Source organism: Elephas maximus, chromosome 1, assembly GCF_024166365.1.
Source record: "Elephas maximus indicus isolate mEleMax1 chromosome 1, mEleMax1 primary haplotype, whole genome shotgun sequence".
NCBI classification, from domain to species: Eukaryota; Metazoa; Chordata; class Mammalia; order Proboscidea; family Elephantidae; genus Elephas; species Elephas maximus.
Genome location: NC_064819.1, coordinates 11696771 through 11715871, shown reverse-complemented (window position 1 = coordinate 11715871; position 19101 = coordinate 11696771). Strand labels below are relative to the sequence as shown.

The following is a 19101-nucleotide window of genomic DNA, read 5'->3' as shown; positions in this document are numbered from 1 at the left end:
TTGAGTAATAGTCGTATTAACTGGTCTTCCTTGTAGGCGTATGGATATTATCCTATCACTGACAGCATTGTACTTCAGGATAGATCTTGAAACGTTCTTTTTGACGAGGAATGGAACACCATTCCTCTTGGAGTTGTCATTCCCAGCATAATATATGATTGTCCAATTTGAAATGGCCAATACAAGTCCATTTCAGCTCACTAATGCCTAGGATATCTATGTTTATGCGTTTCATTTCATTTTGGATGATTTCTATTTTTCCTGGATTCATACTTCGTACATTCCAGATTCCGATTATTAATGGATGTTTGCAGCTGTTTCTTCTCATTTTGAGTCATGCCACATCAGCAAATGAAGGTCCCGAAAGCTTTACTCCATCCACATCATTAAGGTCGACTCTACTTTGAGGAGGCAGCTCTTCCCCAGTCATCTTTTGAGTGCTTTCAAAGCTGGGGGACTCATCTTCCAGCACTATATCAGACAATGTTCCGCTGCTATTCATAAGGTTTTCACTGGCAAATGCTTTTCAGAAGTAGACTTCCGGGTCCTTCTTCCTAGCCTGTCTTAGTCTGGAAGCTCAGCTGAAACCTGTCCTCCATGGGTGACCCTGCTGGTATCTGAATACTGGTGGCATAGCTTCCAGCATCACAGCAACACACAAGCCCCTACAGTACGACAAACTGACAGACACGTTGGGGATCTCAAGCATAGATTTGACAAATTGAACACTAATGACCAAAGACCAGGAGAGTTATGGGATGACAGCAAGGACAACATAAATAAAAAACTAAAAGGTCATTAAAAAGACAAGAAAAAGGAAAAGACAAAAATGGATGTCAGAAGAGAATTTAAAACTTGCTCTTAAGCACAAAGAAGCTAAAGTGAAAAAAAAGAAATTATTAAGTAAAATAGCTGAACAAAAGATTCCAAAGAGCAGCAGCTCAAGAAGACAAAGTATTATAGTGAAATGTGCAAAGACCTGGCATTAGAAAACCAAATGAGAAAAACACACTTGGCAGTTCTGAAGCTGAAAAACTGAAGAGAAAAGTCAAGTCTCAAGTTGCAATATTGAAGGATTCTATGGGCAAAAAACTGAATAATGTAGGAAGCATCAAAAAGAGACGGGAGGAATACACAGAGCTGCTGTACCAAAAAGAATTGGTCGACATTTAACCCTTTCAGGAGGTAGCACACAATCAAGAACCACTTGTACTAAATGAAGAACTTCAAGCTGCATTTAAGGCACTGGTGAAAAACAAGGCTCCATGAATTGGTGGAATACCAACTGAGATACCTCGACAAACAGACGCAATGCTGGAAGCACTTACTCATCCATGTCAAGAGATTTAGAAGACAAATACAGGCCAACCGACTGGAAGAGATACATATTTTTGGAGCAAAATTTTGCTGAAGATAATTAAAAAATGACTGAAGCCATACAGTGATGGGGATTGACAGATGTTCAAGCCGGATTTAGAAGAGGATGTGGAACAAGGGAATATTGCAGATGTTAGATGGATCCTGACTGAATGCAGAGAACACCAGGAAGATGTTTACCTGTATTTTATTGACTACCCAAAGGTTTTTGACTATGTGGGTCATTACAAATTATGGATAACATTACAAAGAATGGGAAATCCAAAAGACTTAGTTGTACTCATGCAGAGCCTGTACATTGATCAAGAGTTAGTCATTTGAACAGAATAAGGGGACACTGCATAGTTTAAATTTGGAAAAGGTGTGCAGCAGAGTTGTACCCTTTCACCTTATTTACTCAACCTGTATGCTGAGCAAATAATCTGAGAAACTGGACTACATGAAGAAGAACATGGCATTAGGATTGGGGGAAGACTCATAAACACCCTATGATATGCAGATAACACAATTTTGTTTACAGAAAGTGAAGATGACCTGAAGCACTTACTGATGAAAGTCAAAGATTACAGCCTTCAATATGGATTACACCTGAACAAAAAGAAAACAATAACTGTTACAACTGAACCAATAAAGAACATCATGATAAATGGAGAAGGTAAAAGTTGTCAAGAATTTTATTCTACTTAGATCATAGCTCAGCACCCATGGAAGCAGCAGACAAGAAATCAAAGGACCTGTTGAATTGGCAAATCTGCTGCAGAAGGCTTCCTTAAAGTGTTAAAAAGCAAAGATATCCCTTTGAGGACTAAGGTGCAAGTGACCCAAGCCATGGTCTTTTTAATGGCCTCATTTGGATGTAAAAGCTGGGCAATGAAAAAGGAAAATCGAAGGAGAATTGACATATTTGAATTATGGTGTTGGCAAAGACTATTTAATATAACATGGACTGCCAGAAGAATGAACAACTCCGTCTTGGAAGAACAGCCAGAATGCTCCTTAGAAGCAAGGACGGTAAGATTTTATCATGCTTACTTTAGACACATCATCAGGAAATACCAATCACTAGAAAAGGACATCATGTTTAGTAGACAGTCAGTGAAAATGAGGGAAACCCTCCACGAATTGGATTGACACAGTAGGTGCCACAATGGGCTCAAATGTATCAAAGATTGTGAGAACGACACAGGACTGGGCAATGTTTCATTCTGTTATACATAAGGTCTCCATGAGTTGGAATCATTTTGAAGGCAACTAAAAACAACATAATACAACAGAAGAGAAAGTCCAGAAGAAAATCCTCTAATATGTGGAAGATGGATACATGACAGAGGTGGCCATATAAATCAGTGGATTTGTATTCAATAAATGAATTATTCAATAAATAATTCAATAACTTGATTATTCATATTCAACAAATTGAATATGACTATTCAATAAATGAATTATTTACACGTAAAGATAAAACAACATCCCTGTCTTGAACCAACATAAAATAAATTATATATGGATTAAAATCTAAATGTGGAATACAAATCCTTAAAACTGATATAAAAAATAGAATTATATTTTCCCTCATGAAGGGAAAAATTTACTGAATAAGAAACAAAAAGAAGGAATCGAATGAAAAGACTGATAAAACGGAATATATCAAAATAAAAAATTTCTATGTGACAAAAGATTATCAATTTAAAAAGCTGGGCACCAATTGGGAGTATGTAGCAAGGTGTATATAAGTTTTTGTGTGACAGACTGACTTGATTTGTAAACTTTCACTTAAAGCACAATAAAAATTAAAAAAAAAAAAAAAACTGAGCTTCAAGAATTGAAGTGATTTAGCCAAGGTTAAATACCTGGAAGTATTAGAAGAAACTACAGGAAATGGGTTATTACTGTAGATTAGGGACACCCTTAGACAAGACATATTTACATGTATTTGCTTCACCTGGAATTTATTTCTGTGAATTGAGGTAGAGGTCTTACTGTTTTTTTCCCAAATGGGTAGCCAATTGTCTAACACCATTTAATAGTTTATGTCCTGAAATACCTGCTTTAAAAATATAAAATTCCCATAATATCTAGAATATCCATTGTTCTACTTGTATACCCCTGTACCAACATCACACAGTATTTCTTTTTCAAAAATGCCTTGCCCAAAGCATTTTCTTTTTCTGATTAATTTTAGGATCAGTTTGTCAATTATTTAAAAATAAATAAAGCCTGATGGGGCCTGATTGGAATTACATTGTATTTACAAATTAATTTGAAGGAATATAATGTTCTTTCTATTACCATCAGGCAGACTTGACTTTCATGTTCAATATTTATTTGGTTAATTCAGTCTATTCTTTAAAACTAAACAAAGGACCAAACCTATACTAAATAATTTATTCAAGTGCTTTCTACAGTATTTAGCAAAAATTATACTTGAAGAGACATAATAAATGTTATTTTATAATGACAGTGCCACAATCTTTTCAAGTTATAGACTTTGTTTTCATCATCAAATGAAAATTATAAAATAATAAAGATGAATAAAGGTTATTTCTTTAATCTGATGTTTTCTATATTATTATCTATTTATAATATCAAGATTGGCTAATTTATATTATTTAATATTGTCATTTATCACTATCAAAACTGAATAACAGGGGCTAATGATTAATAATTAATAATACTGATTAATCATATTAAGCTCAAGCATAGAATATTCAAAAATTAACATTGTTCTACATATTACATGCCTTCCTCAAAATTCTAGAATTAAATATCAGCTTTAGCCCTAGGTGAAACTAAAGACTTAATATGGGATCATTACTAATATGAATAGTTCATACATTCATTCATTTGCTCATTCATTAGTTCAACAAATTTTAATTTTAGATCACAATGAATACTATAAACTGTGCTAGATGGTAGGTATAAAATGTTTGAAAGAAACATCTTTATTCAGGAATGAGGTAAACAAATGCAAGAATAATATTACAATACTCACTTTCCCTTCATCTCTTGGGCTATCACTTAAATGTACAACTGGACCTGGATGAGTCTTTGTGGATCTGTTAAATCAATTTAAAAGAGTAATTAAAAAATAAACATTAAAACATCTTAACAGTTAGAGGCTGGAACAAAGAAATTATTGGAATACTTATTGCCATTGAGTCAATTTTGACTCATGGCGACCCCATGTTTGTCATAGTAGAACTCTTCATAGAATTTTCATGGCTGTAATGTTTATAGAAGCAGGTCACCAGGCCATTCTTCCATGGTGCCACACTGGGTGGGTTCCAACCACCAGAATTTAGGTTAGTAGTCAAGCACAAACTGTTTGCACCACCCAGACCTTTTATTGGAATAAGCTTCCAATATTTAGGGTTTTAGTTCAGATTTAGTTTAGATATCATTTTCTTTACTGATATCTATTAAAGTAAGAGTGATTTTTTTTAAATCAGATTTAAGAACATAGATCCACATAACAATGGATCCTTCATTATCTGAAATGTCTGCTGCCAGATCTGAGCCTCTGAGAATTTGAAATAATTCTATAGCCACAATGCTTTTGCTGTAAACCTGTTTTAATCAAACCGCAAAGTCATCCCTGATTTAAGATTTCCTTTGACATGAAATCTCCTCTGATTTTGCCCCTAAAGAAAAGTACAGAGGCTCCTTTGATTTATGAAGAAACTCTAGTGATAGCCACTTTCTAGCAACCTGACAAACTCAGAAACCTATTTCTCTAGTTATGTCGTATTTATTTGGTTAGCTACAGTAATCAATAGAAGATAATAATGATTCTAACAGCACATTGTTAAAAGGACTCTCTGTCATTTTGACTTTAAATTTCATCTATTTTGGTATTTGTTATATTTCTTTTATAATTCCTAGTTTATATCACTCAGTGTGATTATGTCATGGTTAAATACAATATGACCAGAAATTTATTATTTTTCAATTTTCCAAAGCCTTTCTTCATGGCCTAATTGTGCCAGAGTAATTCTATTATAATTATATTGGCATAGTTTTAGTTTATTTTTCTGATCATACATGAAAACCATTAAAGATGGTGCACAAAACAATGAAGAAAATTTAAATTCGAAAAATTATTGGCAGTCAGAGAAAAGTGACAAATTAAGTAACTCCAGATTTCCCTATTATGGACTCCCCAGAGTGACTAAGAGGAATAAATATAGATTTGTTATACATTTATAAATTTTGTTAATGAATTCATTCTAAATATTCTCATCTAAATATGGGGACAGTAGCACTAACCCCACTGAACAGTTGTGAGGATTAGAAGTAACATACATACTGTTGTTGTCAGCTGCCATAGAGTTCCCCCTGACTTCTGATGACTCCACGTGCAATGGGATCAAACTGCTATGATCCATTAGGTTTTTACTGGCTGGATTTTTGGAAGCAGATCGCTAGGCCTTCCCTTCTAGTCTGTCTTAGTCTAGAAGCTCTGCTGAAACCTGCTCAGCATCATAGCAACATGCAAGCCTCCACTGACAGATGGGAGGCGGCTAATACATATACATATGGCACCTAACATGACGCCCCAAACACAGTAAGCTTCAATAAATAGTATGAATTATGATTGGTGTGATAATTACAAATCAGAGTTATGATTGCATTTTAGAATATATGAAAGGAGAAAAGAACTAGAAAGGGCTTCATAAAACGTTTATAGAACTTTTTGCAATTTTTCCCACACTTATATGTAATATATCATTTATATATGAATGCAGTGCTTTACAGAGGTATAAATGCCTTTGATAAGGAACAATGTCCTTCAATTATCTTTTGGGAACTAGTAATCTCCAACAAGCCACAAACCCACTACCTGCCTCTTGGGTTTGACTGGACCAACATTTACCAAAGTATACTCCATGATAAACTAGTAGAGATACAAGATACTTCACATGAAGAGTGGTCCGCGTCAAGTAAGTCTGGAAGAGCCTGAATTAAACAAAATTAAGTACTTTTTTTTTTTTTGCTACAGAACTTCTGAAAGCCTGTAATAGCAAATAAACACTGTGAATCTTCAATATTTTCCAAAGCTGTTGGTCTATAGAATTCTTTTCCACTGGCCATACTAAGGAAATCACTAACATATAATCTGGGAAGCACTAATTAGACCAGATTCAAGATTTTCCATTTGGATTCTCAGACTCTATAAACTGCTCAAAGACAGAAAATAATCTAGTATTAAACTGTGGTTATTTGCAGTGACTCTCTGAGGCTATAGAAGAAATACTATTATTGTTTTTAAAAATATATAGAAGACACACAAAAGTTAAGAAGAGGAAAAAATCTCTCACATAATTTCACTGCCCAGAGATAATTACTATTAGCATTTTGGTATATTTCTACCAACTTTTTCCCTGACAGTAAACTTCCAAAGACCACAAAGCGCTCCATAGCAAACTTATCAAGTTCTTATTATAAGAACTTGATGTAAAAAGTAAAAAACTATCTGTGGATTCTGTATTCTGTAAAGTCCACAAAAATTATTTTAGACAGAATTATCAATAAACTTAAATTTCTGTAATATCCACCTAAACAATGCTCAATAATTCTTCTAAGTATCACTATTTATTTTTATTTCTCCCACTCGTCACAATGAGGTATTGATAGTTTCTTTGTAGACTTTTTTTTTTCCTCTTCCCATTATCTTAAACATTGGCATTCCTTGGTATTCTGTCTTAGACTTTCTTCTGCTTCCATACATTATGTGGAGTCATAAATTCCAGAGACCACAGGAGTCAGGCAGGTATTGCAGATGAGTAAAATAGGCTGAATAGGTACTGTGCCTGTACCAAACTGGAGAGCACATGATTCACCTTAAAAGGAAACTTGCTACTCAGCCCCAGTTGATTACTGTTATTGAGGAATGCGGACTAGAACTGCCATATCATGAATTTCATCTATGAAAAGCTGGAAATGCAAATTTTTGTGTCTACTCTATCAATTTTTAAATATTGAAAACTAAAAATTTAGGACATATTTAAATACTCTGATGGTCAAACAAAACATATCAGCGAATCAAAATTGATCCACCGGCTACCATTTTGCTACTTTTTGTCTAAACACTCCATGCACAATAATCATTTATTCTCATGGTTTTAACAACCATGTACATTTTGATCTCTCTCATTACCTTCAGATCTGTATATCCCACTTTATACCATCTCCCATACCAAGTCAATGTGAACGCATACACATACAACTCAACCTATCTAAAGCTGAACTCATTATTTTACCTTTATCCTACTCAATCTCCTGCACTCTTACACAAATGGCACCATTATCTACATAGTTGCTCAAGTTAAACACCTAAAGATCACCCTTAATTCTTTCCTTATTTTTTTTACCTCCTCCCAAAATATCCAAGTCTTGTCTCTTCTATCATCTAAATAACTTTTTAATATGCCAGCTTATCTCCATCTGTACAACTGCCACCCTGTTACCAATAACACAGTCTTTTCTCCCTCCAATCATTTCTCCATACCTGTATTCATAGTTTTCCTAAAATGCAAATCTGATCAAGTTGATTTCCTGCTTAAAATCTTTCACACTCTAGTAGTTCCTTCCTGGTGTTAGATAAAGTCCAACATTCTCAAATTGGCTTATAAGGCCTATCACATTATATACTCTAACTCTCCAGCTTTATCTCTTGCATTCTCTCCCCCAGCCATGTCAACCAACTAAACTACTTAAAATTTCTGTGCATGGAACAGAACATTCTCTCACATCTTGCTGTCACATATTCTGTTCCCTCTGCCTAGACACTCTTACTCCCTTTCCCCTACTCTTCACTCATCTAACTGAAACTAATCTTTCAGATGCAAGTATGGATATACCTCTCTTCACAGCTATTTCTCTGAGACCTCAAGACTATATTAGGTGTCCTTTTTTATGGAATTGCTATATTTCCACTATATTGTGATTGCTTTTTATTTACTCTCACTTCAGTAAACTGGAGGCTCTGGGATGACAGAAGCTATGTCTTTCCAGTTCATAATTGTTTCCAGTATCTAGCATATAGCAACAACAACAAAAAACCAAACCCACCGCCATCAAGTTGAACCCAACTCATGGCATCCCTATAGGATGGAGCAGAGCTGCCCCATCAGGTTTCCAAGAAGTGGCTGGTGGATTTGAACTGCCCACCTTTTGGTTAGCAGCCGAATGCTTAACCACTGTGCCACCACATTTGAATTATTGTTAGATAAATCTAAGACTTGAACTTAGGATTTAATTCTGAATTTCATGCTCAAATTTTAATCATATGTAGCAAAGAAGAGATTCCTTTTCTTTCTTTTTTTTTTTTTTTTAATGCCAGGGCTGCCCTATAGAAACTGCATAACTTGGAACATCATTTTCCATGAAAATATTTTTTAAAAGCGATTTAGTCCCACACTTTATGATGTATTCTGCAAACATCACTGTTCATACGGAAACTGTGTTCCAGGTTCCAAATAACGAATATATACATTTTGGAAACATAAACTATTGGTAATTTTAGGAATTGCCTATAATTCAAATTAGGAGAATTCATTAAAAATAGAAAAAAAGCTGAAAAACAGAAAACACTGAATGAACAGTAATTCAAATAAGGATTTAAAATCAAAATACTCCCATGTATCTCTTAGAGACAAGTCTCGTATTTGCTATACTTAGAAAAATGTATTGTTAAAATTTATTGTCTAAAATTTTTATGAAATGACTTTATTAAATGCATATTTTATCATTTTCTATACATTTGACACACATTAACAAGAATTGGCATGCATCTATCTTTGTGCATCTCAAGAGGTAGAAACCAATGAAAAGACAATTCTGGAAGACTGGAAGTTGGCATTTAAATTGTATCTATCACAATGGAACTAGAGTTCCATGGAACACTTTTTTTAAGAAATCTGGTCTAAATAAACCAATAGACATGGAGTGATGATATTGTGCCTACTAATAATTTCACGAGGATATTTCAAGGACATTTTCATAGGCAGGTACAACTCTATAAAGCACAGGATTTATATAGAAATGTACATGCTAGTCTGATGCTGAATCAAATGTATATGATCACACTATGAAAAATAAAAGCACCTTATTTTACTTTTTAATTTTTCCTAGTTTTACACTCCTTTATAATATACATCTTTAACTATGATTTTATTAGTCCTGAAATCATAAAGTATAGACTATATATGTACATAAGTCAATAGTTCAGATCCTGTTAAAAAAAAAAAAGAAAAGCCTGTTGCCGTGGAGTCAATTTTGACTCATAGCAACCCTACAGAACAGAGTAGAACTCCCCACAGAGTTTCCAAGGAGTGCCTGGTGGATTCGAACTGCCAACCTTTTGGTTAGTAGCTATAGCACTTAACCATTATGCCACCAGGGTTTCCACAATAACTCAGATAGTTATGGAAAGGATTTCTTAAGTAAATTAATACAAACAACATTGCAAGAATGGTAAAATTGTGATCTATTTAAGATAATAAACTTCTAAATTAGCAGCATTCACCTTAATATAAACGATACATCTATTACTATTTATACTAATATTGCATTTGTTTAAAACTTCCGTAATTCAATCTGCTCTCAAGTTTACATGTTTTAACCAACATGCTAAAACAACATTATGAAACCAAAAATAAACCAAACCCACTGCCGTTGAGTCGATTCCAACTCATAGCGACCCTACAGGACAGAGAAGAACTGCCCCGTAGAGTTCCCAAGGAGGCCTGGCAGATTCGAACTGCTGACCTTTTGGTTAGCAGCTGGAGAAGCATTAACTGCAGTACTATTTATTGCTTTTATACGACTAAGATTATAGGGGGAAAAGTCCTTCCCAAATGGCTAAAAAGTTAAGTAACTTATTCTGGGAAACATAATTGTCTATAGGATAAACGCTCTTAAAAATACGCAAACAGAACATTGAAACAAATAATAAAAAATAAGTCAGAATTGACTCAATAACAAAATAGCTCACAGCAATTATCTTGAAAATTTAAATGAAAGTTGTAAGTCAATGGCAGCATGAAACTTCACATTACTAGTGCTTCAATAAAGTCATTTAGTAGCCACAGTGTGGAAAGAGGAGCACTGGTGGTGCAGCGATTAAGAGCTCAGCTGCTAATTAAAAGGCCGACAGTGTAAATCCACCAGCCGCTCCTTAGAAACCAGATGGGGTGGTTCTACTCTGTCCTGTGGGGTCACTATGAGTCAAAATCAACTTGATGGCAACAGGTTTGGTTTTTTTGCTTTCGTGTGGAAAGAACCCAAATAAGCCAAGTATGGTAAAAAAAAAAAAAAAACACAATCAACAAAGATTCTGGCCTGGAATAGTTCTTAATCTAATGAGAGAGGAAGAATTATCATTAATAAAACACATTAGGATACAACACAAAAGGAATACTGTTTCAAGAATATAACTAGTTAACAACTATCCTTATCAAGTAATATACATGCACATTGAAATATTGGTGGTAGTGAATAGCAGATTTATTATAAAGACCAGAGTCAAACTTCATGGAAATAGGATGCTTTAATCAGAATTCTGGAGAAAAATAATGATGTAAACTCAGAATATATATGGAAGAATGAACCAGCCCCAAATTACATATATCTAATTAGGGATCTAGTATGTTCATAGCATTAAAATTTATTAAAGAAAAATTGACCTTCTGATTAAAAGACAAGGAGAATTATTTATGTATGTACTACAATTAGCTTAGCATTCCATAAGTTTCACATCGAAAGGCTTTTATATTTAAATGTGTAGAAACATAAATATCAGTGCCAAAGTCAGACTTGTTATTGCCATTATCAACACACCCAAATAGCTGTATATATCACAACATGAAAGGTATTAATAAATTGTTTCTCCTTTGAATCCAGAAAAATATTTTAATTAGGCAAAAGAAGAATAAGATACCAGCATTACAAAACAGGTGCACTGATGATGGCTATTTTTACATAAAACTAAATGTGGTCACAATCCACTTGCCATTCCCACTGGAAGTGGCTATACTAAGTGTGACCACAAAATAATGGGAAGATTTCCACGTATAACTTGTAGAATGAGCCTTACTACTTTATCATCAAAGTTTCTCTGCATAAGTCTTAATTATTTACAAGGCTTGAAAAGTCTAAAATTAGCATATGTTAATACTAAAATATCTATTTTTTAAAAGTCTTATAGTTTTAAATTTTAAATTAATTTTCACTAAAATTAATCATACATTACCTATAAAAAAAAATTTTTTTTAGTTGTTTCAAATAACTGTAATTCAATAAATACGTTACATAACTATATGAAATATTTAAGCCAAATAAAGTGATACTGAAGTTCAAACTTACAGTTCAATTGCTTTGTTCCACATGATAACATATCCAGAAAGAATGAAAGACTCAATATTTACAATATGTGTATTTCCTCTTTCTGTTCCAACATAGAGCCATTTACTCTGGAAAGGTAGATGACAGTAAGTAATTCTGAAAAAAAGAAAATTACAATTAAAATATCTAAATTTTATATTTGATAAGCATATTTTTATATTATAGTCATTATGCATTATATTACACTCATTATGTAGTGATAGCTATATAAATACTGAAATTTACTAGATACTCAATTTCCATTTAATCATAGTAGAAAGTATGAAATAAATAATAGTATATCGTCAAAAACAGTAATGATAACAATCACAAGTGCCTCATATGGGTCTGGCAATATGATGCTGTACACTTCATATACATTATTTCTGTTTCTTAAAACAATACTGCAGGACAGATATTTATTTCTGTTTTACAAGGAGGAAACTGAGGTTGTAAATTTTTTTTTTTTACTTGCTCAAGACTGACAGCTAATAAGTGGCAAAACCAGGATTCAAATTCAGTCCTCTTTGGTTGCAAAACTACCATTTTTCCACCAAGCTACGTTATTTATCTTTTAGACAACACTCATTTTAAATAAAACTTCCAAAAACATCAAGCCAAACTTTTGGTCAGCAGCCAACCTTTTAGGTACATATAACATAAATTTCAGAGTTCACAGACAGGTGTAGCTATGTCTATATGAGATGATAAATTATTTCACTTTCATTCAGATTTTTGGCATGCAAGTAGCACAAAGAAAACTTAAAAGGTCAAAGATCCACTATTCTCTTCTGCCTTCGTCTCCACAATGGGCTTTCTAACCAGCTCTCGGAATCTGTACCATATTCAGAGCAACCAAGACTCCTATCTATGAAATCTGGGAATTTACCAGATTCTTCTGTTCCCAGCATTGTCAGTCTCTCTAGTTAGGTTCCATCATGTTTCCTCAATCATGCTTAAAAAGATAATGAAGGGTATCCAGGCCCCAACATGGCTTAGTCAAACGCACCAGGCCATCCCTCTACAGCAAAGACTTGAGAAACCAAGTGAAACAGATACAGATGAAAATCTTGGAATCTTGAACAGCAAACAGAAGGAATTCTCAAAACTAAAGTAAAGCTGCAAAACTGATAGCAGGAAACCAGAGATGTTAAGCTGGAAACAATGACAAGTTCAAAACAAAAATGGGGGAATAAATGGTCTATTTATAGAGGTTCCACATAAAGAGGAAGTCAAGGAAACAGTAAGATATAATAGACTGTTTTGAACTTAGAAAGATAAAGGTAAATTTCAGAGTAACCACAAACAAAATTAATAAATCTACTCACCAAAATAAAGATGAAAAACTTTAAAAACTCAGTAAACACAAAAACTACAACAATAAAGGATGTGAAAAGAAAATCCATATACAAAAAGAACCCAGGACAGAAAATTAAGTTGGACAAAGAAAGCATTAATATCACACACACACACACAAAACATAACAAAATGGCAGCAGTGAATTCATACCTATCAAAATCACACTGAATGTAAATGGATTAAATGTATCTCTCAAGAGACAAAGAGTGGTAGAATGGATTAAAAAACATGACCCATCAATATGTTGCCAAAAAGAGACACACCTTAGACACAAAGACATAAATAGGTTAAAAATCAAAAGATGGAAAAAATATCCACAGCCGTGATGCAGCTCTTTTGTAACCTGAGGGGAAAATACATGTTTGCTGTTGTAAACCACAGACACTATGTGCCATTTGTTGCCAGAACAAACTTGAGAAACTTAGATGATGTCTGAATTGGAATTATAAATGAACTTCTAAAAAAATTTATGATTTCTGAATTGTCTGAAATGTTAACAATGAGTATGGATTACCTTTATAATCAGAAAAAGCAATAAAGATATAAAATGGAAAAAAGAGAGGAGGGCGGGGCCAAGATGGCGGACTAGGTAGATGCTACCTCGGGTCCCTCTTGCAACAAAGACTCGGAAAAACAAGTGAATCGATCACATACATAACTATCTACGAACCCTGAACAACAAACACAGATTTAGAGATGGAAAACAAACAAATACGGGGAAGCAGCGACTGTTTTTGGAGCCTGGAGCCAGCGTCCCAGTAAGGTAACCTTGGCGCCCGGTTTAGGTCAGGGCCCAGGGGAGCTGACGGCGCAAACAAGGGGTGCAGCCCTACCCCCCTGAACTCACCCCGGGAGGGGGCCCAGCCGGTCCGCACGGGCGGCGTGGCAACGCAGCTGGTGGGAGAAGTCCCCGGGAGGCAGTGACTGGTCTTGGAGCTGGGAGTGCAGCGTCCCAGCTGGGGAATCTTGCCGCCAGGCTTTTGACTTGGCGCTGTTATGGCGCAAGCACGGGGCGCAGCCCTACTCCCCTGAACTAACCCTGGGAAGGGGCCCAGCTGGTCCGCGGAGGCGGCACGGCGACGCGGCTGGCAGGACGAGAAGTCCCTGGGAGGCAGCGACTGATTTTGGAGTCCGGAGTGCAGCGTCCCAGCAGGGGAACCTTGACGCTGGGATTTGGACTGGCAGCGGAGGATCTGACCGTGGCTTCAGTGGGCCAGATCCCCGGGGGCAATCTCCACACAGCCAGCACACATAGTCAACACGCCCCTCGGGAATCTCAGATAAAATAGTCATTCCAAGCAAGACAACCAACTCTGGCTATATTCCGAGGTGCTACTCTCCTATCTCTCTGATCCCTCCACCACCCTACCCAGGCGGCTTCATTAACATTGGAATTTCCTGAGCCAGAGGGAGAATGGCTACGGCTACAGCTCCGCGGCGGCTTTGCTTCCCCCCCCTCCTTTTTTTTTTCTTTTGGTCTTTTCCTAACCCACTCTTCCAGCCTGAGAGAAGGAACCACAAAAACCCAGGGACCAAAAATCCATCCCTAATTGGACTAAAAACACAGAACCAGCTACAGCCAAGCATATATGATCCAAATCTCGGACTTTCATCCTTACAGGGAACAAGGTGGTGGTTATAATCCAAAGGCAGTTCTGATAGGGATCTGACTACATTTTTTTTTAGTGGATTTTCTGGAAAAACAAGCTCCCCAGTGATGGCTCGAAGACAGCAGTCCATATCAAACCACATAAAGAAACAGACCATGACAGCTTCTACAACCCCCCAAACAAAAGAATCAAAATCTTTCCCAAATGAAGATACAATCCTGGAATTATCAGATACAGAATTTAAAAAACTAATTTAAGGAATGCTTCAAGACATCACAAACGAAATAAGGCAAACTGCAGAAAAAGCCAAGGAACACACTGATAAAACAGTTGAAGAACTCAAAAAGATTATTCAAGAACATAGTGGAAAAATTAGTAAGTTGCAAGAATCCATAGAGAGACAGCATGTAGAAATCCAAAAGATTAACAATAAAATTACAGAATTAGACAACGCAATAGGAAGTCAGAGGAGCAGACTCGACCAATTAGAATGCAGACTGGGAAATCTGGAGGACCAGGGAATTAACACCAACATAGCTGAAAAAAAATCAGATAAAAGAATTAAAAAAAAAGAAGAAACCCTAAGAATCATGTGGGACTCTAGCAAGAGGGATAACCTGCGTGTGATTGGAGTCCCAGAACAGGGACGGAGGACAGAAAACACAGAGAAAATAGTTGAAGATCTGCTGACAGAAAACTTCCCTGACATCATGAAAGACGAAAGGATATCTATCCAAGATGCTCATCAAACCCCATTTAAGATTGATCCAAAAAGAAAAACACCAAGACATATTATCATCAAACTTGCCAAAACCAAAGAGAAAATTTTAAAAGCAGCCAGGGAGAAAAGAAAGGTTTCCTTCAAGGGAGAATCAATAAGAATAAGTTCAGACTACTCAGCAGGAACCATGCAGGCAAGAAGGGAATGGGACGACATATACAGAGCACTGAAGGAGAAAAACTGCCAGCCAAGGATCATATAGCCAGCAAAACTCTCTCTCAAATATGAAGGCGAAATTAAGATATTTACAGATAAACACAAGTTTAGAGAATTTGAAAAAACCAAATCAAAGCTACAAGAAATACTAAAGGAAATTGTTTGGTCAGAAAACCAATAATATCAGATACCAGCACAACACAAGGTCACAAAACAGAACATCCTGATATCAACTCAAATAGGGAAATCACAAAAACAAATTAAGATTAATTAAAAAAAAATGCTCATAACAGGGAATCACTGAAGTCAACATGTAAAAGATCAGAATAATCAAAAAGAGGGACTAAATACAGGTGGCATAGAACTGCCATATGGAGAGTGATACAGGGCGATATAGAACAAGTTAGGTTTTTACTTAGAAAAATAGGGGTAAATAATAAGGTAACCACAAAGAGGTATAACAACTCCATAACTCGATAAAAGCCAAGAAAAACGTAACCACTCAACAAACATAAAGTCAAACACTACGAAAATGAGGATCTCACAATTTACAAAGAAAAACGTCTCAGCACAAAAAGGTAAGTGGAAAAATGAAATTGTCAACACACACGAAAAGGCATCAAAATGACAACACTAAACACTTATTTATCTATAATTACGCTGAATGTAAACGGACTAAATGCACCAATAAAGAGACAGAGAATCTCGGACTGGATAAAGAAACACGATCCGTCTATATGCTGCCTACAAGAGACACACCTTAGACTACTTAGAGACAGAAACAAACTAAAACTCAAAGGATGGAAAAAAATATATCAAGCAGACAATAAGCAAAAAAGAAGAGGAGTAGCAATATTAATTTCTGACAAAATAGACTTTAGACTTAAATCCACCACAAAGGATAAAGAAGGACACTACATAATGATAAAAGGGACAATTGATCAGGAAGACATAACCATATTAAATATTTATGCACCCAATGACAGGGCTGTAAGACACATAAATCAAATTTTAACAGAACTGAAAAGTGAGATAGACACCTCCACAATTATACTAGGAGACTTCAACACACCACTTTCGGAGAAGGACAGGACATCCAGTAAGAAGCTCAATAGAGACACGGAAGACCTAATTACAACAATCAGCCAACATGACCTCATTGACTTATACAGAACTCTCCACCCAACTGCTGCAAAATATACTTTTTTTTCTAGCGCACATGGAACATTCTCTAGAATAGACCACATATTAGGTCATAAAACAAACCTTTGCAGAATCAAAACATTGAAATATTACAAAGCATCTTCTCAGACCACAAGGCAATAAAACTAGAAATTAGTAACAGAAAAACTAGGGAAAAGAAATCAAATACTTGGAAAATGAACAATACCCTCCTGAAAAAAGACTGGGTTATAGAACACATCAAGGAGGGAATAAGGAAATTCATAGAATGCAATGAGAATGAAAATACTTCCTATCAAAACCTCTGGGACACAGCAAAAGCAATGCTCAGCGGCCAATTTATATCGATAAATGCACACATACAAAAAGAAGAGCCAAAATCAGAGAACTGTCTCTACAACCTGAACAAATAGAAAGTGAGCAACAAAAGAATCCATCAGGCACCAGAAGAAAACAAATAATAAAAATTAGAGCTGAACTAAATGAATTAGAGAACAGAAAAACAATTGAAAGAATTAACAAAGCCAAAAGCTGGTTCTTTGAAAAAATTAACAAAATTGATAAACCACTGGCTAGGCTGATTAAAGAAATACAGGAAAGGAAACAAATAACCCGAATAAGAAACGAGAAGGGCCACATCACAACAGACCCAACTGAAATTAAAAGAATCATATCAGATTATTATGAAAAATTATACTCTAACAAATTTGCAAACCTGGAAGAAATGGATGAATTCCTGGAAAAACACTACCTACCTAAACTAACACATTCAGAAGCAGAACAACTAAATAGACCCATAACAAAAAAAGAGATTGAAACGGTAATCAAAAAACTCCCAACAAAAAAAAGCCCTGGCCCGGACAGCTTCACTGCAAAGTTCTACCAAACTTTCAGAGAAGAATTAACACCAGTACTACTAAAGGTATTTCAAAGCACAGAAAATGACGAAATGCTACCCAACTCATTCTATGAAGCCACCATCTCCCTGATACCAAAACCAGGTAAAGACATTACAAAAAAAGAAAATTATAGACCTATATCCCTCATGAACATAGATGCAAAAATCCTCAACAAAATTCGAGCCAATAGAATTCAACAACATATCAAAAAAATAATTCACCACGATCAAGTGGGATTTATACCAGGTATGCAAGGCTGGTTTAATATTAGAAAAACCATTAATATAATCCACCACATAAATAAAACAAAAGACAAAAACCACATGATCTTATCAATTGATGCAGAAAAGGCATTTGACAAAGTCCAACACCCGTGCATGATAAAAACTCTCACCAAAATAGGAATCGAAGGAAAATTCCTCAACATAATAAAGGGCATCTATGCAAAGCCAACAGCCAACATCACTCTAAATGGAGAGAACCTGAAAGCATTTCCCTTGAGAACGGGAACCAGACAAGGATGCCCTTTATCACTGCTCTTATTCAACATTGTACTAGAAGTCCTAGCCAGGGCAATTAGACTAGACAAAGAAATAAAGGGCATCCGGAATGGCAACGAGGAAGTAAAATTATCTCTATTTGCAGATGACATGATCTTATACACAGAAAACCCTAAGGAATCCTCCAGAAAACTACTGAAACTAATAGAAGAGTTTGGCAGAGTCTCAGGTTATAAGATAAACATACAAAAATCACTTGGATTCCTCTACATCAACAAAAAGAACATCGAAGAGGAAATCACCAAATCAATACCATTCGCAGTAGCCTCCAAGAAGATAAAATACTTAGGAATAAATCTTACCAAGGATGTAAAAGACCTATACAAAGAAAACTACAAAGCTCTACTACAAGAAATTCAAAAGGACATACTTAAGTGGAAAAACATGCCTTGCTCATGGATGGGAAGACTTAACATAGTAAAAATGTCTATTCTACCAAAAACCATCTATACATACAATGCACTCCCGATCCAAATTCCAATGTCATTTTTTAAGGTGATAGAGAAACAAATCACCAGTTTTATATGGAAGGGAAAGAAGACTCGGATAAGCAAAGCATTACTGAAAAAGAAGAAGAAAGTGGGACGCCTCACTCTACCTGATTTTAGAAGCTATTATACAGCCACAGTAGTCAAAACAGCCTGGTACTGGTACAACAACAGGCACATAGACCAATGGAACAGAATTGAGAACCCAGATATAAATCCATCCACGTATGAGCAGCTGATATTTGACAAAGGACCAGTGTCAGTTAATTGGGGAAAAGATAGTCTTTTTAACAAACGGTGCTGGCA

General features: G+C 35.5%; 1 protein-coding gene across 4 annotated transcripts in view; it reads right to left on the bottom strand.

The window, feature by feature from the left end:
- The window catches only part of STXBP5L (syntaxin binding protein 5L), a 379510-nt gene that overhangs the window by 229179 nt on the left and 131230 nt on the right, over nucleotides 1–19101 (bottom strand). For 3 of the 4 annotated variants that reach the window (XM_049877576.1, XM_049877583.1, XM_049877594.1), the window contains 2 exons: nucleotides 11743–11877; nucleotides 4370–4433 (listed from right to left, as the gene is read on the bottom strand). In XM_049877576.1, coding sequence (XP_049733533.1) covers nucleotides 4370–4433; nucleotides 11743–11877 — 199 coding nt within the window. The remainder of the gene's footprint in view (nucleotides 1–4369; nucleotides 4434–11742; nucleotides 11878–19101) is intronic. The other variant, XM_049877603.1, reaches the window with a different exon arrangement.